A 23,529-nucleotide genomic window follows, 5' to 3' on the forward strand; every position below is an offset into this window, starting at 1 on the left:
TGGCATTCATGGCTGTCCAAGTTTTATTATTTATTGACTACAATAATAATAATAATAATAATAATAATAATAATAATAATTTTTATTTCTATCTTCCTGCCTCTCCCAATGGATCAAGGTGGGATCACAGCAGAGTTAAAATTACACTTAGAATATTGCAGCATTAGTTACTGTACAATTAAAACCACAGCTAAAAATATAAAAAATAAGAATATAAAAGGATAGATACATAAAAACATAAAATATCAATCAATCACAGTGTCAGCTGCTCTCGTTCCATACTAGTGGTCTTCATAGGAGGTCAGGAGGGTATGCACAGTGAAAGAGCTCTGTCTTTACTGCCTTCTTGAAAGTTTCCAAGGATGTGACAAGGCGGGTCTCCTCTGGGAGAACATTCCATAGTCTAGGGGCAGCTATACCGAATGCCTTTTGGGAAGTAGAAACATGTTTGGATGCTGGTATCTCCAACAGGTTCTTCCCACTTGTTCTAAGAGTGTGGAGCAGATTGTATAGGGAGATGCGTTCCCGTAAGTAACCCGGACCCAAGCCATGTAGGGCTTTATATCCTGCCTTCCTTTCATTATGAAACTCAAGGTCGCATACGTGAATTCCCAGGGTGCCTTCAACCAAGGCACATGTGTAGCCTTAGACCAGACCAAGACCAGGAATGCAACTTGTTTGTATGGTAGTTTAGTAGCAAGTCTCTCAGGTTTCTGAATGCCATTACCAGGACAATCCTATCTGAAAGTTACACTGGTTTGAAGAAGTTGGGATTAGGCAGAAATGTCTTCTGTGATCTGCCAGCAGACCTGTCCTGTTGAATAAAAAGAGCCCCCTCGCCCCTAAAAAAAGTGTATGTACACAGAAATGAGGATCAAAGTGTGCTAGATCTTAATCTCCTTTGACTCAGGGACATAGCCACATTAAAGTCAAGTTTATACATATATGTATGGGAAGTATGAACTAAGTCATTTCTTAGTAAACTGAATTAAATTCATTGAACTGAATCAATTTTGCCTCTTACGATTTCTACTAATTCTCAGGTCTTTATCATCTCTTTTCTTTCATGATTCAAAGAGACCTGCATACTGACCACAAACAGTTGCTTGGTTTCAGAAACATGGCTGCTACATGTGCATTCAAGCCTTGATGGCTTTTGGTCCTTTAGGGCATCATGAATTTTTAGATGGCATTACAACTGAGACTCTTTCTTCCATGTGAATCTGCTCTGCAGAAGACATATTTAGGGGATATTTTTTAAAGGTATTTTACTATCCACACACAAAAATATTGCACCCACCACCATGACTGTTTCCATTCCTCCTGGAACTTTGTAGATTTATTTCTCTTCTCCTTGTGTATTTTACAGTAGCATGATTACTTTGGAGATGGACTGGGAGCTGTAAGAGAATGTTAATGTGGATTTGCCTTTGCTCTTAATTTGATCCCTTCTAGGAGAAGCCTCCTGCCTTGGTTTTATTATTCAGCTTTGTCACAGCATGCCTGCATTATATAAATAGTTTGAAGATGTCTTTTCACCTCTTTGCTTGCTGGAGACTTTATCGTAATTCTGTTCAATTGGGAATAAGTATGTGTGTATGTGTGCTAAACAGAAAGCATATAGTATCTTGGCCTTAGAAAAGGGAGCCATGGAAATCATTGGGGAACATTAGTCACAACTAAATTCAGTTCCACTAGTTCCAGTGGCTGTATAAACATGATTGAGTCTAGTTTCAAACAGTATCTCATGAGAGTTCATTGCTTAGCAAATGTTTCTATACATTTTCCTTCTAGCATCTGTCAGATTCAATGTGTATAAGCATGAATACATACTTGTCATAATTTCTTTATGGGTTGGGGTCAATAAACTGAAACATCATAGTGTTCAGGTCACAGTCCTGGACTTGAACTATGAGAATCCAGGGTCAGATCTTAACTGAGGCATAAAGCACAATGGCTGAGCTGCCTGGATGTGTCTCTTTGGGTATGTCTACCTGAGCTGTTCGCTGTGCCTCCTGCCTCAAGTTGTTTTATTCTGATGCCTGCAGACTGTCCATACATGGGAAGGGCAGCCCTGCAGGGAATCTGGGCCATGCCTCCCTTAACAGCCTTTCCAATAACTAAGCATTTGATCCAGATCTTTTCAGAAAATCTAAAGTACTCTGGGGAAATGGTGGACATTTGTCTACAGTATCCTGTGGTGCCACCCAATGGTGCTGGCATAAGTGATTTCCCTGAGGTCACAACAAGACACCCAGCCATGTGATCAATGCTGGCCACCTCAGTTTTGGCCTTAGCAGGAATGATTTCTGGCAGCAGTAGGTGGCACAGTGGCACAACCTACCACTATTGCTCTGAAACGGGCAGATAATGGGATAAAGTCAAGGCAACTTCAGGGCCAGAATATTCTGGGGGTACCCAGAGTATTCTGGTCAGTGTAGACCTATTCCTCCTCCCCCTGTCTCTCTCTCTTACCTCACATACAAAAGGGAACAGAGGACACAAACTTCAGTTTCAAATCACATTAATATTTAGGAAATGTTCTTTCAATGATAAAGGTTAAAATGAATGTGGCAGCACTGTTAAGACTAACTGGTTTTCATTTTAGCATGAGCTTTCATGAATGTAAACCCACTTTTTCAGATCAAGTGCTGAAGAAATGGGTGTATATCCATGAAAGCACAAACTAAAATTAAATCCAGTTAGTCTTAAAGATGCTGTCACACTCCTTTCCCCTTCTATCCCTCCATTCCTCCTCTTTATGCTGCAAGAGACTAACATGGCTCCGTCTTTGAAAATTAAAAATGCACTTGAAAACGTTCAAGCAATGCACCCTGAAATATTAGTTCTTGGAAGAAATTACTTTTTAAAGGACTCTGAATACCCAGCTAGCATGACCAGTAGCCATAGTAGTTGCTAGGTTTCAGAAGCTATAGTCAGTAAAAATTTCCCCTCTCCAACTCTTTGAATTCAGAAAAATTAGAGAGACAAGAGTTTCAGGTATGTAGGATGAATCCAGACTCTCATACCTCTCTCATAGGGATGGAAACTTTAGTAACTATCTTCTCAAAGGAAGCATAAAGTAATTTCATCAGTTTTCTTCCTGCTGTGAGAAAGTCTTCAAAAATCACAGTTTCTGAAGATTATTTCCAATTCAGTACTTATACTGTGCAGAAAATTGTATTTTCAGTGAGCAAATAGCCTTTTCTGCTTAGAAAGTAATATTTCTTCATAGAAATATTAATCCCTGAGCAGAAATGGCTGTATCCTGCACTGAAAATTTTGTTTTCTATGCAAAACAACCATGTCCAAATTTTGTGTCGAACAAATCCTGAGCTACAAAGATACTTATCAGCCCAGGATTCTTCCCAACACTAAAAAAAAAACACCATGTTTTTCAAGAATATTTTTTGATGTGTTCAAATATTATTTCTACCCCATCTTTCTTGTGACAAGGAATCTCTGACTAATCTATGCAGGATACCAACTATTGTGGGCTTAATTAACCTTTACAATGAGGAGAAAACACTATGGAAATATATTAATTGTAAGCAAATAACAAAATCCTTTGGGAAGTTTCATAGTCTGGATTGTCTCGAAGGAGAATTCTTATTTTATTTATTAGTGCAAGATGCACATGGGCCGATCCGCAGTGCCTTAACACTTACTACATAGATAGATACCAAAGATTCAGTCAATCTGGCCTTCCACCAAGTCAGAATTTACACATCAGAGTTGTTGTTTCTTTTCCTCCCGCTCTGTACAAAGTCAGCATGAAGGAATCCTGATTGTCTCTTCAAACCCTGATCCTTGTACTTCATCTTTAATGAGGAGACTGGCGAGTCCCTTGAAGGGCTTTATGCTAGATATTTATATGAACACAGACATGCAAGTTGTCTGTTTTACATATTACTGCCCTGATTTTTTCCAGTCCATGCAATGAATAATTTAACAAAAACGTGTGTAAGTATCTCTTTATTATTCATTATAATGAACTGAGACGGGAGTAATAGTCCACTAGACTGCAATCCCCCTAGGGCTCAACTTAACTAGGCTGTGCCTAGCTCTCCCACAGTTAATTTGAATAAAGGGAGGGTTTGCATGTTTGAACATCAGGCTGCTGCCATTGCAACCCAGGATTAAGATGAACAGGAGAGAGCTGCTTGGAGAGAGAGAAAAGGGAATAAGGCTTTCTGCAGTGGAATGAAGGAGGAATGTTACTCTGTGAAGGAAGGGTTGAACTGATGAGAGGGAAACCAGGCAGAAGAGGGAAGCAATAGTAAGATGTGTGCAGAGTGTAGATAGAAACCTGCAAGGTGTAATCCTTTGGAAGGTACTGGAGAGGTAAATGTCCCAGGGTATATCTCAGTATGTCATTCAGGGCTTCCGACATCTCACAGGTACAGGCCACCTGCTTGTATCTATGGAAACAATGTTGTCAGTCCAAAACAGGAATCAAAATTCATCTGTAAACTGAATGATTTTCTTTGTACTAGATAAGGCTGAACTGTTAATCCCATGGTGTGATGCTATCCGGCAGGAAAAAAAATCCAAGCCAGACTGAATTTGTTCAAACAAGGTGGACATCTAGACTGCAAGGAGCATGTATGATGCTTTCCTTGGGGTTTTCAAGGCATTTCTAGTGCTACTTACATTTGCCTGTCTGAAGCTTGTCCTTTTCTGTGTGGATTCAGGCTAACCATGCAGCAACTCATTACAAGGTGAAATCATTCACTCATTTTGTTTTCACAACCAAGAAGGAAGGACATACCATGTGTTTTCTCTCTACTGTCAAGATAATAATTTGCACATTTTGGCAATGATTTTCCAGACTTCATGTGAAATTTTTTGAAATATTTTTGTTTGTTTGTTTTTGGTGCAAAAAATTGTTTCCATGCAAAATACAGTATTTTTCACATGTGAACCATCCCTTGGCAAAATTTCCCCTCCATCCAAAATGTGAAAATGCTCTCAGTTATTTCCATTTTTTTTCAATGGGGGACACTTTTCTCTGCAAATACAAGACAATTGAGAATATTATTTACATCCCTAATTCCTAATCGTATTTGAGCAGCCATTTTGAATCATTTTCGATTGAAACAGAGCACTGAAGTAACTAGTTACAAGTAACTGGTTCCTTGCCACAATTTCTTTCCCCAATAACTAAGGGGCTGTGCAGACTGCCCCTTTTACAGCCAGTTCTGGACTGTGGCAACTGCATGCTGCACCCTGAATCTGGCCTTTGCAGGGTGCAAAAGGGAGCCACAAAAAGTGGCTCCTTTTTGAGCCCTGCAAAGGGTGTGATAGCCATGGTGCTGTAACTTTATGGTGCTTCTTCAGCACTGTGTTGTGTGGATAGAGTGCCAGAGGAGTGCCGTGATGCTGTGCGTCATGATGCTGCATGATGTGTGGTGCAGAGCATGGCATCACACCACTCTGGGGATGGAGCTGGGGTGTGCATCATATGGATGTCATGGCCCAACTCCACCCCAGGCTGGCCTTTCCCACTGGTATGCACAGCCCATAGGTAATAACATTACAGTTGTAACTTAGGCTGTTTCCTAATGCAGGCTTGAGTGTGCTTTATTGTTTTAAAAAGTACTATTTTTCAATAGATTTGCAGTCTGTTTAATTGCATGTGTTCTTTTAACTAACAATTTAAAGTGTTTTAATATTGTGACTAGTTTCATTCTATTTTAATGTTCCCTTTTTGTATGACTTTAACTGTATTGCTTTTTGAAACAGTAAGCTGGCCTGAGTCCCAATTCTGAGAGGAAGGTGGGATAGAAATAAATATAAATATTATAATAAAAATAACAAGTGTTGTCTTTTCTGTTCTTCCTTTTTTAGGTGTACTGTGGATGACAGAGTCACGCGAGTAGCTTGGCTCAACCGGAGCACAATCCTTTATGCCGGAAACGATAAGTGGTCGATAGATGACCGAGTGGTTATCATCACAAACACAAAAACCCAGTACAGCATCAGGATCCATAATGTGGACATATATGATGAAGGCCCTTACACCTGCTCTGTACAAACAGACAATCATCCAAAGACATCGCGGGTTCATCTTATAGTGCAAGGTAAGACTCAGAGGAGGCTGTGGAGGAAATGAAAACCAAACCAAAACATCATTCAGTGTTTTCAGTTCCCTGGGGCTTTGAATAGGCACACTTGGTGGCTGACGTTCAGAACCTGATGAATCAAATGGTTTCTTCTTATTGTCCTGTTGCTTAATAGCAAAATCTTTGGATTCCACCTTGTACTCAAGTACTGTCTAGACACAAGTGGTGTCCACTGTCTTGGCAGGAGAGTACAAAAGAGCTTGAAAGCTAATCACTGGTTTCTGTCTGTGTTGTTTGATTGAAAGAACCCAGCTGTGCTATTTGTGGCCCAGTTCTAAACAGGTCCTTTGGCATAGCAACAGTTGAGTCCCAGTTCTGTATTTCAGTGTAACACTGTAGATTTGTAACATTGCCGCAACTTTACAGTTAGGGTGTGTATGTATGACAGCCATTTTATCGCTCTTCCCAGAAGTCCAGGACTTGAAATCTGTTGTATGTATTTTGAGACTTGTTTTATTTTAATTTTTGACTTTTCATTTCTTAAATTCTTGCTAGCGCCTTTGAGTGAACAACTGTGCAAAGATGGCATCACATTCTAAATAAATAGCTGAAAAGGGCAGGAGAGTGTCTCAGGTTCACTTGACAGGGACTGAGTTTGAAGACAGAGTCAGGTGCGGGTTACAAGGGGAATGAAGGCTGCTTTCTCCCTTCTCTTCCTTTCTTAACAAAGGTCATGATGCATACTATGCCAAGAGGAACTAGAGTTGTTAGAATCTCCTCTACCACAGATCCATGCTTTAAAATGGTGTCTAGGAGTGCCCCTGGGACAATGACAAGGTTAGTATGGTAGCATCATCTGTTGGAGCCATTTTTGGATCCACTTTTAGCACATGTGTAGATAGTAGCCTGTTTCCCAAGCACACTCTGCTGCTCCTTGGCCCACCACATGCCTTGGTTTTGTTAGGAAAGGAAATAACTATAAGTATTAAAAGCCACATCACATTTGAATGTCATGCCTCTGCTGACTTTCACAAGGGATAATCATCCACCCCCAAAACCTCTGATGTTGAACTGGGACAAACAATCAACCTAGCCATCACTCCAGCAATAAAAGAGAGAATCCCAAGGTTTCTTCTTCTATAGTTCTTGAATTGGGAGAGTAGAACTCTTCAGTCTAAGCTGGGAATATGGTGCCATTTGTGTTTTGCAAGCGGCACTTGCTAATGTCTATGTATATTTTATTGCAAGAGAATGCACACAGAAAAATTTACTCCTGTGTCTTTCTCCTGACTGATACAGTCATAGATCTTTTCATACTGCCTAGCCACCACTTCCTTCCTCCTTAGAGAATTTGTTTGGGGCTGTTCTGTGACAGATAAAATTTGACATAATACACATATGCTTAAGCAAATTAGTTGAAGATAGGTCCCTTATGCTCTCTCATTATGTTTCCAAAGTGTCCTTCTGTGGAGAAACATTACCCACCTCTACCTTAAAACTTTGATGGAATGAAACAGCAGGGATTAGCTGGGGCAGATTTTGAAAATATTTGGGGTCTCAGAAGGGTAGAATCCACTCTGAGTCAGTTCTGTCTCTCCTGCCTGGCAGAAGAGTCCAAGTTCCACAGGAACAGAGAGATTTCTAAATATGGAAAGCAATGCCTCAGTGGCACGTTAGTGGCCTTGACAGCAGAATTATTTTCTTTGGGGGGAAAATACAGTGCCAAAATAAAAGAACTGTCAGGTGCTGTAGAGGAAGAGACTCAAACAGAACAAGGCTATCACTTTCCAGAGCTGAGAGAGCAAGAAAGAAGACAGATTGTGTAAGTATGTCAAAGTCATTGCAGGCCATAAAGGGCTTTTGGTACAGAGCTTCAAGGGATAATGCTGCAAGAGAGTTGCCTTAGCTTAACACAAGCTGTTGGGTAGGAAAAGAGGGAGTATCTGAGTCTTTTCTAAGGGAAACATCTCAGAGTTTTCACATCAGGAGAGGGGAGCCCGGAGCATCTCCCCCTTTGAGGGAGATCAAGTGCAAGGGAACATTTCATTGCACTAAGTAGACTTGGGATAGATTTTACTATTGAGTTCATGGGATGCCAATGATGTTGATGATCCTGTAGAATGAAACCAGCTGCCATGTTCCATTTTTTTAACCTTAGAATAATGAGGGCTCTGTGCCAAAGGAGGGGGGGGGACCTTCATTTAAAATAAATGATAGAAATTGAAGCTACAGAACACCCACTCCCCCATTTTCAGCAGACCTTTGAAGAAATATAAGGGGCACAAATGTAATTCTTCATTAATTTTCTTTTCAAATGAACCAACAGGTCTGTTGTTGTTGTTGTTGTTCAGAAATTTTCCTCCCACAATGGCAAAGTTTGTGTCCAAGTTGAGTCACCGTAGGTAGATCACTCAAATTGATCAAAGGTCTTCTGTATCAGAGCAGCCACTTTCACCTCTGATATAAAATCTGGATCAACAAAAACTGCCAATGTCCGTGAACCTGAATATACATGGCAGGAATGGGGAGCCACTTTCAGTCCTCCAAAACCCCTTGAACCCACAGTATTTTTTTTTAAAGCACAATTTCCAGGCTTAAATAGCTTGAAAATTCTACCCAAAGTCTCTCCACTTCCACTGCATGGAAAAACGCATAACTACTTTACAACAGCAAAAAGAAACCTCAATAAACCCACACTCCTCCAATTGCCAATTATGAAGCTGAAGGAAAACAAAGAATTGTGGTATGCTAGATGTGGTATGCTAGTTGGAGATAGAAAATTTCCCTTACTCCAGAAAAGTTCCCATCCCTTGTTTTAGGGGAAGTGTCATCCCTCTTTGGAGACCACCAATGAATACTAGTTGCTGTAGGTTATATTTTAGAGGAAGGAACTGGCAAAGCCACCTTGGAAGATTCCTTGGCTAACCCTATAAAAGAAAACCCTATGAAATTGATGGGGTCAATGTTAGTCAACAGGTGACTTGAAGGCACATGACACACACATACACACAAATGCCTCTACCCTAGAAGCATTTGACCTGGGCAAACAAGACACCCATTCATAGTAACTTCATTTTGCATGTTTTGCTCATTTCATTGGCTGGAGGGCTGGAAGGAAGGCAGGAAGGATGGGACAATCATGGAAAAATGAGAGCGTGCATAAAATCGAGATTCAAATGTTTGCACATTCCCCACTATGGCGAAACTATGGTAATATTTGCCAATATCCTACATTGGGAACTTAGTTATGTCTGTGTAATTAAGTTACTGCATAGTGGACTGGTTCCACCCCATTAATGTAATTTAGTTATGTCTTTGTAACTAAATGCCATCTGTTTGTAACCAACTCCCCCCCCCCCCGGGTGACGGAGGTCTGCTCAGCTTCTAATCAGGGTACTAGCAGGTGATTGTTTCCAGGTCCTGCTTCTGACTGACTCCTAAGTTGGGCTGGGGTGGCATTAACATACATTTTACCAACATTTATACAGTATATTTTTTTACAGCAGGACTATGTAGTCTTGCTCAATACAGATCAGTCATGGATCCATAACTCTATATTAGGTATTTGTAATTGCAATACTGGGTACCAGCTAGTATTTCTACATTACCTTATAAATCCTGAATTCCCCCCAGGCTGGCTATATACTGTTAATGTGACATAATATCCAAACCCCAGACCTTTGAAGAAATGTGAAGGGTTGTTGGAATGTAATTCTTCATTAATTTTCTTCTTAGAGGAATCAACAAGGTGTGTGTTTTTAAAGCAACTTTCCTTCCAGTCTGACAACGTTTGTGAAAACTGCTTACGAAAAACATTTTCAAAAACAGTTTTTAAAGACAATTTACAGTTAGAAAATTATTCCATGAACATTTTTCTTATCGTATTTTTACATAGCCCAATGCCCAGACCTGATTTGGGGTTTCCACCTCTTGTCCCACATGAAAAAGACTTACCTTTTGTTCCAGAAAACCTGTCATAAAACAGCGACAGCCCACTCTTTGCTGAGGCGCTCTATGGGCATGAGTTGCTCTGAGGTCAGAAAGAGGCTGGGTGCCTCATTCTGACCATAGAGCAACTAGTACCCACAGTGGTGGTGCTGGACAGCTTGCAACGACTGTGGGAAGGCAGCTGTCTGCCATTCAGTGAAAACCCACAGCAGGTAAGGGGGAATTCAGGTGGAACTCGGGGGCAGAATATTATGGGGGCAGAGTATTCCAACACATGTAGACAGGCCCTAAGTAACAATAACAATTTCTACATTTCTATCCATTCATGCCAATCTTATACAGGTTCTCCTTTATCTTTCCCTTCCTTCCTTCCTTCCTTCCTTCCTTCCTTCCTTCCTTCCTTCCTTCCTTCCTTCCTTCCCTGGCAATACATCAGTGAACACCTTACTCATCTGACATTTTTTTTATCCCCCCCCAGAAGGAAACAATAATATAATAATAATAATACAGTTTATTTGTAACCCGCTTTTCCAAAATTTTGATCAAAGAGGCAAAAAACAAGACCTCTGCACCCACTTTCACGTGAACCTGACTTTGTGATAGTCAAAGTAATGTTGCCCTTTGGAGGTTGTTTTTGGTTATACCAGTCTGAGTTTCCTTAGCCTTGGAGCTGAATGAATAATTAGTAGAATGGGACAGAAGGGCGAACTTCCCTCCCCTTTCACAAATAAATGATTCATAGAGAAAAAAAATATGCCCTAAGCTGGGGGATAAATTATTCACAAGGAATAATGTGACCAGTTCAGCCCATGAGGAGTTCTTGTTTCTCTTCCTCCCCACTCCCGCCACGGCTCCCTGCCCCACGTTCCCCAAGTGCTAAAGAGACATGGGCCTTCTCTCCTCCCACTCACTTCAATTAGAAAGCAACTCCAGTGGGCCAGCTTCTTAGCAACAGCTATCGGGTTTCGGCCAAGACTATAGATTAATTTTTCAGAGTTAGTGTTAGTTCAGGTTAGATAAAGATAATGAAAGTTTCCTAATCCTCTTAAAGAAGATTTATCTGGCTGAGTAGAAAGCTCTTGCAGTACAATAAGGCATGTATAAAACTGAGGCCTCACCTCTCCTTTAATTTCAAACAGCTGATGGATATTGATTTTGCAATAAGTAAATCTGAAAAAGGAGGGGGTTGAAATCTTTCCTTTGACATATTTTTTTTTTCTATTTAGAAACAACTTCACCAAAATAAACATTCAAATAATTTGTTATCTTTAGCTGCACTCCTTGTACAAAAGCCTGGCATGGGTAGGATATTTTTTGTTGCTTGGGTGGTTTTTTCTTCATGGCAAGTATCAACTGTCATTATCGGAGAAAAATATCTCCATCCATAACTGTTATTTATCTAATTAATTAAGTGTAGATCTCGTTGGAGACTTGAGGGACAGGTTCCAATGTGGATTTACTAGATAAACATGTGAGGATTTGAACAAAATATGATTTGTTCAGAGAATACTTTGTATAAGTTACCACTGGCCATAGTCCATGATCTCTACAATGTGAGACAGGAATTTTCAACCTGTCAGCCAATCATTGCCAGTGCAGGCCATACCATGGTGTTTATTGCATGGGCAAAAAACCTGACTGCACCCTAATGGTATGCAGCTGGGTTGCAGGATGCAGGCGGGAATATTGCACATAATTCGCCACTGATTCCACTGGGTGAGTGCAGCCCAGATGCAGCCCAGATCCCAGATGTGCTTTGGAGACCACTTTTCCAAGCCAGGAGCTTTCCAACTTTGAAAATCGGCCTCCAAAGAGCACCTAGAACTTGGGATACAGCCACGCTGCACTCACCTGGGGGAAATGATAAAATTGAATTACGTGCAGTAATTCCTGCCTGCATCCTGTAACCTGGATGCATCCTATTGGGGTGCAGTTGGATTTTTTGTCCATTTGATAAGTTCCTATTACCTAGTCTTTCCAGCTGCAAGCTAAGATGTTTAGGAGTAAGTTTAAGAAAGTTACAGCCATGTACAATTGGAGCAGAAGACATACATTGAATTGGCACTTCAATACCACAACATGCACACTGAAGAGCAGATATGCCCATTGGCCATGTTGACTGGGAGAGCTTGGGTGTTGCAGTCCAAAAAGTAACATTTTCAAACACTGGTGTTAATACATCTCAATGTGTTTCACAGCACAGTGATGGCAGAATGTGCAGCAGTTTTAGCTTGCTGGTGGAACAATTCCACTAATAAATGATTGTGACTGAGAGAGGAAAAAATGTTGCTACCAATACTGATCTTGTAGTCTTTTTATCCTCTGGTGACTGATCATTTGGTGACAACCCTTGGGTTTTATGAAGTCAAGGACTAATAACAGAGGGACAATCTTTTTCTTTGCATATATATATATCTTTCATCCTGGCTTGAAATCTGTCTCCTGACAACAGCAGTGGTTCTCCTGAGAGTTTTTACTTGCACCAGAACCATATGCTTGGAGAATCCTGATGTGATTATTTCTTCTCTCTAGAAGGCCTCATCGCCAACCCATGCTTTAAGTTAGCATTTCTATTAAGCACTATTCCCCAGTTAGAACTTACCTGGCAAAAACCTGGAGGCTACAGACTTCCACCAGAAGATTAAACTAGATTGCAAGATTGCAAGGCTGGACCTTTTGGAAAGCCAAAACCCTTATCTATATTGTGCTTAGCTTGTCCAACAACAATAATAAAGCATTATAATTTTATTGATTTTATTTTCTTTTTGCCATGAAAGATATTTACATGGCATTCTGCTACCCTTTATGGGAAGTTGTTGCTTCACTGAAATCGTCAAGGTAGAGATGCTTGAGGAGAGAGATCTTTGTATATTCCTAAATGCAGTTATTTAATTCTCATCTCTTGAGACTAATATACTGATCATGCATTTTGATTTTTGCATGATAGCCTTACTGCTTCCTCTGGCATGTAAAACACACTGGCTTGGAAGCAGTATTGTCACACAGTGATGCAAATCCTGTTGGTTAGTCCTAACTAGAGTAGACCCATTGAATCAGTTACTGAATGCTGAGTCAACACTTATGCAAACATCATTGAATTGATGGGTGTACTTTCATCAGGACAAAATATGGTTCAGGCCATGGTATTTAAAAGAGAAAATAAGACCACTTTTTTTGTTATCATGGGATAAAAAAAAGACAATCTCAGTTACAAGGAGCAGTTGAAGGGTAGGCTGAAGTAGCAAATGGAGGCCAAATCCATTGAAGTGGACTGTCCAAACTGACATACAAATGCCTCCTGATCTGTTCCTTCAAACTTCCATGCCTCTCTAATGGCCCTGCTTATCTCCCTTCCCCACACACCCCAACATCACTTTACTTCATGTTTAACTTCCCTCCATTCTTCTTCCTATATGCCCTTCCAGTTCCATGTGGCTCATTTTCTGGCAGCTTCTTCTACCAACAAAAAGTAAAGGGAAACCCAGAATGAAATATGTATAAATATGAATATGAGCAGGGAAGCATCTGATCATGTTCTACTTGACTACATGATTGGTCCTCTTCAGAATGATAGCCATTTTGCCTCATTCCAGAGAGATTGTTTATAAATGAACTTCAGTCTGTGTTCCTTGTAACTGAAGCCAAACTGGACTTGTGGAAACATTTGTCCTGTTCCTTTTCTACAGTGCAGAGCTTGGCAGAAGAGTACATATGAAGTGTGCTAGTTCATTTCCCTCTATATACAGTTCCTGTTCATAGCACCATAAAGGCAACAAAACCTTCTTATTTCATGCTTCCCCATTTCCACCATTCTTCATTTGTGGACCTTCACTGTTCACTAGGAAAGGCATAAGACTGCATGCATTAAGTTTGGGCATAGTGCGCATGGATGTGACAATTTTGGGAAGCTGCCACTGTTGGGGCAAGCTGTCAGGGGAAGTTGAAGAAATACCTGAAGCAAAACAGCAAGTGGCAAATTTTGTTTCACCGGATAACACATCCTCTCCCTCTCTATGTTCATAGAGAGATAGAGATAAGAGACAGAGGTCCAAAACACACTGCAGAAATAATCCAGTTTGAGACTGCTTTAATTGCCCTGGTAGTTAAATTCTGGGAACTGTACTTTTGTGAGATGTTTAGCCTTCTCTGTCAGAGAGCACTGGTGCCACAATGAACTACAATTCCCAGGATCCCCTAGCACTGAGCCAAGGCAGTTAAAGCTGTCTCAAACTGGATTATTTCTGCAGTGTGTTTTGGACCATAGGAATAGAGATGGAGATGTATCTCATCATAAGAATATGAGTTGAGCCATGATCAGTCAGACCAAAGACCCATCTTGTCCAGCATTCTGTTCACAGTGGCCAAAAATATCATCTGTCATGAGATCTCAAAGTGTAACTCAATTAAAACAATATGCACATTTTAAAACAGTGGAAGAAAAAAACAATAAAATACATCAAATACATCAAGTCAAAACAGCAGAAAGTCTAAAACAGTTAAAATCATGTGCACAGTTAAAAAATGGAGGGAGAGAAAGTCCCAAAGAAAGAAACTTAAATATACTAAAGGCACCAGATGTTCTCTAATAATAATAATAATAATAATAATAATTTATTTATTTATACCCCGCTCTTCAGCCAAGGCTATCAGAGCGGCTTACAATTTGTAAATCATGGAAGCTAAGCTGGGTCAGCTCTGGTTAGTACTTGGATGGGAGACCAGTAATGAATACCAGGTGCTGTAGGCTATATTTCAGAGGAAGAAAAACTATCTGAGTATTCTTTGTCTAATAAAACCTGATGAAACGCACACACAAATATACACATGGGCCAAAGTCTTTCTCAAAATGTCATGCTTTAACTTGTCACCTAAAGGATACCGACACTGGTGCCAGTTGGGTTTCCAAAGGAAGGATGTTACACAAAAAGATTGTCACAGCAGAGAAAGCCAGTTTTCTATGAGAATTCCTCATACAGGACAACAGTTGAACTGCATGCTCCATCTTGCATTTCCCAACAATGTGCCACAAAGTCGTATTAACTCTAATACTGAAGGCAATATATTCATTCTGACCAGTACCCACTGATGGCACTAACCTCCCTGCATCTGTCTCTCCTCAAGCCATCCAGGCTTGTCACCATCATGACATCTTTTGGTAGTCAATTCCATAGTTTAACTATAAGCTGCTTGTAGAAATCTTCCCTCCCTGCTCCCTCTCCTCCTGAATCTTCTGTAATTCAGCAACATTGGATAACCCTGAGTACAGGTCTTGTGAGAGAGGGAGAAAATCTGTTCCTTATCTACTTTGTCCAGTCTGTGCATAATTTTATACACTTCCATCCAAATCAAGATGCATACTACCCAAAGCCTGCCAAGTCATTCTGGGGCATGAAGTAGAAAAAAGCAAGCTATTCTTGGAAGTAAAAATACAAGCATAAGAAAAAGTAAAGCACAATATGTTGCCGAGGCACTTGCATCCCTTTGCTGAATGGTGACCAGTCTCTTGCATTTCTGATGCCTCAGAACAGCATTACTGGTTATTTGCATTATGACCTTCTTTTAACTGTTTTCTCCATCTTGGCATTTGAATCAGTTACATTTCCAACAGTACCCCAGAGCATGTAAATGGCTTCTCAGTGGCTGCTTGCAGAAAGGCTACATTAACACCCTTTTTACTATCTTTCCACAAGCAGGTTAAAAAAATCTTTTTTTTTTAATTTTGGCAAGCCTTTGAAACGTGATTCTTCGGGAAAATAGGCCTTGTATAAAGTGTACTGAACTTGTGGTGGTTGTTGTTGTTGTTTTAATTTATTTTAATTGGTTTCACTTTTATCATGGTTTAATTGCTTTTAATTTTTGTGGGCTGTTAATGTTTAATTATGTTTGTTCTCTCTGTTGTAAGTCACCTTGAGTCCTGAACTGGGAAAATGGTGGGGTATAAACAAATCTAACAACAACATCAGGCTATCAGAGCACATGGTCTGGCTTTGGCTGCTCTACACTGCAGAAATAATGGAGCTTGATATCACTTTAATTGCCAAGGCTCCATCTTATGGAATCCTGGGAACTGTAGTTTGCTGTGAAGCCAGAGCACTCTGACAGAGAAACTAAATATCTCACAAAACTACAAATCCCAGAATTACATCGCATTGAGCCATGGCAGTTAAAGTGGAGTCAGTCTGCATTTCTGAAGCTAAATACCTCTAAATCTGGTCAGTATCTGGTATCCAGCCACTGCCTGGAATCAGTGGCCATTGATAGCTTCTGTGTCAGTGAGGCAGTGCATACATTCTAGGTCTGAAATATTTTGTTCTAAGCTTTAAAAGAGCTACCCAAACATTTTGAAACCCATTCTCAAATTAAATTCAGTACCTTGGATAGCTAAAGTTTCCCTCAGAAACTCAGGGTCTGAACAGACAGGCCAAAATAAAGCTGCTTTGGAGGTATGCTGTTTAAATGATGGTTATGTCCTAAGAGGCTGGAAGCTGCACCAAAGCTATGCTCCAGTCCTATGGACTGGAGCATAGCTTTGGCGCAGCTCCTGGCCTCTTAAGATATGTGTGTCATTTAAACAGCATATCTCCAAAGTGACCTGAAGCAGCTTTATTTTGACCTGTTTGTTCAGGCCCTCAGAGCAGACTGAGAGCCAACTTGCTGCCCACTGCTTGGGAATATGCCATACATGTCACCTCGAGTTTCACGATAGAAGAAGAGTAGAATATAAATACAGTTGGCCAATAATAAGTATGTTTGGGCACCAAGTAAGCCACTTGGTGGCCTATTGTGGAATGAGGAGGTCTACTAACAGACATTTTGCTCAAAAACTGGAGTCAGCCCCCATTAAGTCGGAAGGCCAGTTCACACATGCATGTCATGCCATGAGTTGCACGGCATTAAGCTGGGTGTATCCATTGTATGTGTGACTGAGACCATCTAGAAGCTGATACAGAACCTTTTGTGTTGCTTTCTCCACACACTAGGCAGAGCATGTTTCAGTTGAGTCAATTCACACATTTAATAGTTGCTCTTCAAGTGTATGGTAATCAGTAGAGAGGCATATATTAAGCCAGGCAAAGTGCTGTTGTATCATCCTGACAAACTAACTGTCTTGCCTGAAACCCAAGATAGGTAATTTGGTGTATAGTGCTATGACTATAGTTGGTGGATATCTGATATAGGAAACTTTTCACAGTGGCACCATTACCATGGAAAGAGTACCCATCAAAGGGACATCTTTTAAAGTGAGTGAGACTCCTACTTACTTCTTGTTGTTAAAAAGGCCTTTCCTTTTCCTAAAACATGACAAAAATGCCCCCAAGGCCCCTAGAGGGGCTAGATTTTTTTGTGAATTTAGAATTTTCCAAGGTTTGTGAGGGCTAATGCAGATCCCTAGCCTTCCATAATTGCTTACCCCTGCTTTAATGCTTTCATAGTTTTCATATTTCAATACATTTTATATTGTACATTGCTTTGGATGATGTTTGTTATCCACTTTGAATATATTTATGTTGAAAATTGGAGATGCTCCCCCGCCTCCCCGTCCTTAAAACAAAGGGATAAAAGGTATGAGGCAAATTTAAATGTTAGATTTAAAACTATATACACTGTATAATGAGAAAAAGGACCTGTGCCTACTAAACTGGTACACTGAGGAAGGTGTGAGGGCTAGAATGGATGTTTGCAAGACCTCTGCCACCCTCCTTAAATCTCCAAGATGGAAAACGTTCTCCAGTATCTGCAGCTCCGGAAGCGACTGGGAGCCTTGATGGAAATACCAACAAACACAAATTGGAGCTGTGCTTAGCAGTAGCTTAGGCTAATCAACCTAATGGAATGCATTTGTGTGTGTGTGTGTGCTTCCATTGGCTTGCAAGAAAGGCATTAATGACCTGTTAGCAGTTGTGTTCATGTCAATTAATTTATATTTGTATTTTGCAAAACTTAAAAGTTGCCCGGTTAGATTATTGATTCTTTGTCCCTGTATTCAATTTGCTTTTAATTGCACCACTGCAGGGCCCAGCCTTCCCCTGTAGAAACCTTGTGATAAATCTGCCACAGACTGAACAATCAACAATAAATGTGTCTCTTCATGTCATTATTAATATGTCTCCTGGATTGGTTCATTACAGCAGTTAACAACGGTTTATAAAAGCTGGGGTGGCAGAGTGCCAAGGGGTTGGGATTTTTTTTATCCATCAGCTATTTTGCCATGATAGGATTGATCGCTCTGTGCGTGTGTGTATATGTGGGGGGGGGGGGATAGAAAGCAAGGAAAGGATTCAGTTTAATATACTGTACAGAGAATGTAAGTCACCTAATTCTCTTTTCTTTCATATATATATATATATATATATATATATATATATGACAGAGAGAATGATTTTATTATTAGGCCTAAGAATTTTTCTGTCTCTTCCCTCCTGCTTTCTTCTCATCTCTCCCCATCTCAGCTTCTAGTCCCTAGAGAATGGCTCCCGCAGAATTAATAAAGGTGAGAATAAGCACAAAGTCTCTTCAGTGGCTCTAATGATTCCAAATAAACGCCAGTTTCATAATCCTCCCAATTAGAAAGAAACATGTCTGCAAGAGGGTTCTGATTTTCCATGTTAAAAGGGGGGGAAACATCACAAGGGTAAGTGGGTTAGATCCAGAATTAGTTGTGCTTAGAGCAGATATATTAAAATCAATGGTACTTCAGTTAATCCAGACAATGGATCTACTGATGCAGCGAGCCTGGAATTCAGTTTTCTGCCTTTGGCCGCACACATTGCAAGCATTGCCAAAATGAACACAACGGGGGGGGGGGGGGAACCCAGAAGAGTCTATTTCTGGTACAGAAAAAAATAGTGGAGAGGGTCCCTGGATCCTGTTTAAAAGGTGATATGCTTCTCCTTAAACTTCCAGGAGAAGCAGTTCATCTGGAGGAGGATGGAAAAAGTTAGTCCAGAGAATCTGGGTGAGAGAAAGGCTACAAAAGTAATTCAGGAGGCTGCATGGTATAGGCTTTCTAAGTCTGGATATAACTCGATGTAAAGTGCAATTCTGATTTCAGGAGGCAGTACTGAATCAGATATTATTGTTTAGCCAAAAATATAGATGCCATTTTTTAATTCGTTTTGTACTTTGTTTGGAAACATTCAGGTAAGCACAGTGTCCCCTTTCACTTGCTTATCACCCAGCTACCAATATTAGTTGGAGCTGGCTCAGTTTTATTCTCATTCCTCCTTTTGGAGAGATGTTGAGACACAGTAGTAAAACAATTCACTTTCAGTAAAAGAATGAAATACAGCGTAAAAGACAAAAAAGCTCTTCAAATCATTTCTGATAAAACTAGACAGCATTCCCTTGCCTATTTGTTTTTTAATCTGTTTTAAAAGCCTGTCTGAATAAAAATGTCTTAGCCTGCCAATGGAAGGACAACGAGAAGGAGGCCATTCTGACATCCCTGGGAAGGGAGTTCCAGAGTCTAGACATTAATATGAGTGATAACATAGATAGCCTAGGACATCATGAGTTAGTGGATATGTTAGAACATGGAGTTTATCACACGTGAGGAATTTCTCTTAATTTCGAATGAAAAGAAAGTGGGGTCAGTATGCATTTACATGAATTCGCTAGTTTAGCGAAATTATGTGAATGCTCATTGCATTCGAAGTGGCTCTCCATTGCCCAAAAATAGCATGCCATTGCCCGAATTTGTGTGTGGCAGTCTATCACACAATAATGTGAAACCCCATGATTGTGCTCAGACTGACTTCCCATTGCCCAAATTTTTGTGTGGCGGTCTATCACGCAATAGCGTTAAACCCCATGATTGCGTTCAGATTGCCATTGGATTATTCTTCCAATTTCCCTGTCTGATAAACTCCTATGTGAGCAAGAATGTAGTCAAAGCAGGAGCTAATTTGAAATGCAAAATCCCCACCCCAAATTTTCAATTTCTTCTTGTGTAGATGCTGTTGTCTTTCCAGCAACATGCTCCAAAACATAGTTCTGGGAAATCAAAAAGTATCCAAAAATATCAGAAAAGTAAAGTGGTGAGTTGCAAAGAACAAACATGACACCACTCAGGAACATGAGTTCAAATGCAGGAAAGATGAAGTTTCACAGCTGGAGAAACAGACGGCAACATTAGAAACGTCCAAATGCCTCTTACATGTCCAAGAATGCAGAATGTCACTCTAGTTCTTCCCTTCCATTTTCCCAGTCACTGCATAGCCAGACAGTAAATGTTTCTTATTGTATTTGCGATGCACTTATTCTGCAGTAAGCACAAAGAGATGTGTGGTTGAATTAAACATTTCATTGAAATTAAATTGTTGCTGATTTCAAGTAAGTGGTTATGGTCAGTTTATTAACACTCTGCTTACAAAGCTAACATGGGAAAAGCTATTGCAAAGTGAATTATTACAAGAGGAAAAGGGGAAAGACAAGAGCACAGAGATGAAATATGTGCTTTACATGGAGATATCCTGGGTTCAATCCTTGCTCTGTGCGTGAAGAGCTGGCGATGATTCCTAACTGAAACCCCAGAGAATTGCTACCAGTGATGATAGGCTGGGATTTTAGAACAGTGGCCCCTGAGGTCAGGCATGGAAGGAATACTTTCCAGTTTGCACATCTCCGAGCCACTGAGATAGTTCATAGAGAAAATGGCCACTGCGGCAAGATTTTTAACTTTGGAGTGTTTTTGTGAAAAAAACTGTTTGCACATGACAATATAATTTTGTGCCAAAATTGGAGTTTTGGACTGAAAACTATATGTTTCACTGAATGCATTGTTGTCTGCACAAAATATGGGTTTTTGCCCTAGTTTTATGCAAACATTTATATAACAAAGGTCCCAAAGTGCAGAAATTCATTTTAAAATGCTCAGAACATCTGGCAGTCTCACCTAATGTGCAGAAAACATGTGGAATTGTTTGCTAGTTTATGCAAGAATAAAAGAAGTGAAAATATACTCCCCTACTCCAGATCTTGTTGCAAATGCCCAACATCCTTTATGCTGGCTGCACTGGCTAGAACTATTGGGAGTCAGAATCCAGGGATGTCTATAAGGACACATAGCCCATTTTTGTAAAAAAAAATACTAAGCTGGATAGATCAATGGTTTGCCTCAATATACAGTGAACCCTTGGTATCCACTGTGGTTTGGTTCCAGGGTCCCCCATGGATACAAAAATATGTGGATGCTGAAGTTCAATTATATACGGTAGTGTAGTAGAATGGTGTCTGTTATATAAAATGGTGAACAATTCAAACATTTGCTTTTTTGAAAAAAGATTTAGCTGAAATTGATTGAATGTGGATGCAAAATTCATGATATGGAGGGCCAACTGTAACCAGTGTACATGAACCTAAGTAACCCCTGCATAGAGTAATGGTCAGTTGTTAAGGTTCAACAGATAGCATCTCCTTTTCTCTTTAACTTAGGATGGACAAATTGTGACCCACAGCAAGCCACATGTAAGACCCAAGGCTGCTTTTTTTCAGCCGCCTATCAATCCAAATTCCACATACTGGTCCCCAAAAGGAAAATATATTTTTCCTGCTAGTGTCCATGAAGGACTATTTATCTTTTAATTCAGTTGCAGGTCTCTGGGTGGAGGAGAGAATTTGAATATCCTCCCATAAGCAGACTTCTTATTGACAATGTCGTTATGCCCCTTCTGTCCCTGAAGTTCTAGCACTGTAGTACCTTAAACCACTTCAGCACCTTGGTTAGCTTCTTCTTCAACACCTTGGATAGCTGAGTGCTGGGTTGAAAAATAGAGTTAAGCCTCTAAAGAAAAGGGGCACACATAGTTACAAAAGCAATCTGAACACATCCCTGCCTGTACAGTGTAACAATGAAAGAAAAACTTTTCCAGAACCAAAAGTGGACTTTGGGGCACTTCTGGCTCTGTTTGTTTGCTTGTGAGCAATCCATGCTGTCCTAAGAGATTCCAGGGCTAGAAAACTGGTCCCAGAACCAGCTGCCCATGTCCACTTCTCATGTATCTCTGCAGTAAAAATGACCCCCCCTTACAGTGAGTAATCTTTGGCAGCCAGATTGTGTTGCCTAGTGATAACGCCACCCGGATTACCACTTTAAGCGGAACCCAATGATTTTTATCTGGCTATATATTCACGTTGCTTGGTCTATTCTTGGGATTTTAACAACAAAATTCATCTCTTTATACATGTGGCAGCAAATGCAGACAGCCTCCATGCATGTTACATTCATATCCTCTTTAACTAGTTGCATTGCGTATAGGCGGCTTTGTTGTTGTTGTTGTTGTTGTTGTCGTTTTTAACTCAGATACAATACCTTTACATTGTAACATACTTTTATTTAGCAATGTCCACTATTTTTTCACTGAATGCAAATGAATGAAGACATAGGTCCAAAACACAACACAAAATAATCCAGTTTGAGACTTCTTTAAGTGCCCTGGCTTGGTCGTAAGGAACTCTGGGAACTGTAATTTTGTGAGATATTTATCCTCCTCTGACAGAGAGCTCTGGTGCCACAATAAACTACAGTTCCCAGGATTCCCCAGAGCTGAGTCACAGCAGTTAAGGTGGTCTATTTCTGATGGATTATTTCTCCAGTGTGTTTTGGACTTGAGATTATCCATTTGCTTATACAATACTAGAACTGTTGCAGTTAGAAAGATGGTTGGCATTGTTACAGCACTTCATGAGATTCAAAGTGGTTCACATACATTATCTCAGCAATCCTGACAACAAGCATAGGGAAAGTGTAGCCCTCCACCTGTTGGACAGCAACATCCAATATTTCTCACTATCCAGAGCCAGAGCTGATGGAAGTGCAATCCAGTGATGAAGACTGTACTTTGTTCATATTTGTCTTATCACAAATTTGTAATGAATGCCAGTGATGTGCTATTGCCATATTGTATATCTGGGCATATCTAGCTTGTATTACTCCCATCTAACTGGCCACTGGTAAGGAATCATGAGAGTGTTAGTTCATCAACAGCTGGAGGTCTACAACATTGTTTTACAGCATTGGCTGGTGATTTCCATGTGAAGAGTACAGTGAATCTGCTCTGGATTTTATTCTAGACTTTTAAGAAGCTATCCAAGGATCTGAAGACTCTCAACCAAAATAACCTGAAATGAAACCCATAGCAGATTCACTACACAGTTGACATGGAAGCAACCAGATGACCTTGCTGGTTTAGGCAATGTTTGCATTTAAGAATACCTATCCTTAGAATGGTTCCTAACTAGACCTGATGTTGAAGTGGCAAGCGAATATAGCAGATGATGGTGAAGAAAGTAAGGGGAGGGGGAGTCACAAGGCTTTTTAAATGGAGGGGGAAAATCCTTTCCCTGGCAGTAAATAAAGTACAAAACACACATTGTCACTTGTGTTATAAAAAGCAATGTTTTAAAAATCCACTTCTGCTTAGATGTCTGTGGAGGTGGTAGCGGGAGGGAAATGGGTCCAGCCAGCATCAGAATGTTTTATTAAGCTGCACTCTGACTGCTGTGCAACTCACAAGGG

At 40.3% G+C, this 23,529-nt stretch overlaps 1 protein-coding gene across 3 annotated transcripts in view; it reads left to right on the top strand.

The window, feature by feature from the left end:
• OPCML (opioid binding protein/cell adhesion molecule like) overlaps positions 1 to 23,529 on the top strand; it is a 916,982-nt gene that overhangs the window by 709,514 nt on the left and 183,939 nt on the right. For all 3 annotated transcript variants that reach the window (XM_042474623.1, XM_042474624.1, XM_042474622.1), the window contains one exon: positions 5,851 to 6,083. In XM_042474623.1, the coding sequence (XP_042330557.1) occupies positions 5,851 to 6,083 (233 nt within the window). The remainder of the gene's footprint in view (positions 1 to 5,850; positions 6,084 to 23,529) is intronic.

The sequence above is a fragment of the Sceloporus undulatus genome, chromosome 6, assembly GCF_019175285.1.
Source record: "Sceloporus undulatus isolate JIND9_A2432 ecotype Alabama chromosome 6, SceUnd_v1.1, whole genome shotgun sequence".
Taxonomy (NCBI): domain Eukaryota; kingdom Metazoa; phylum Chordata; class Lepidosauria; order Squamata; family Phrynosomatidae; genus Sceloporus; species Sceloporus undulatus.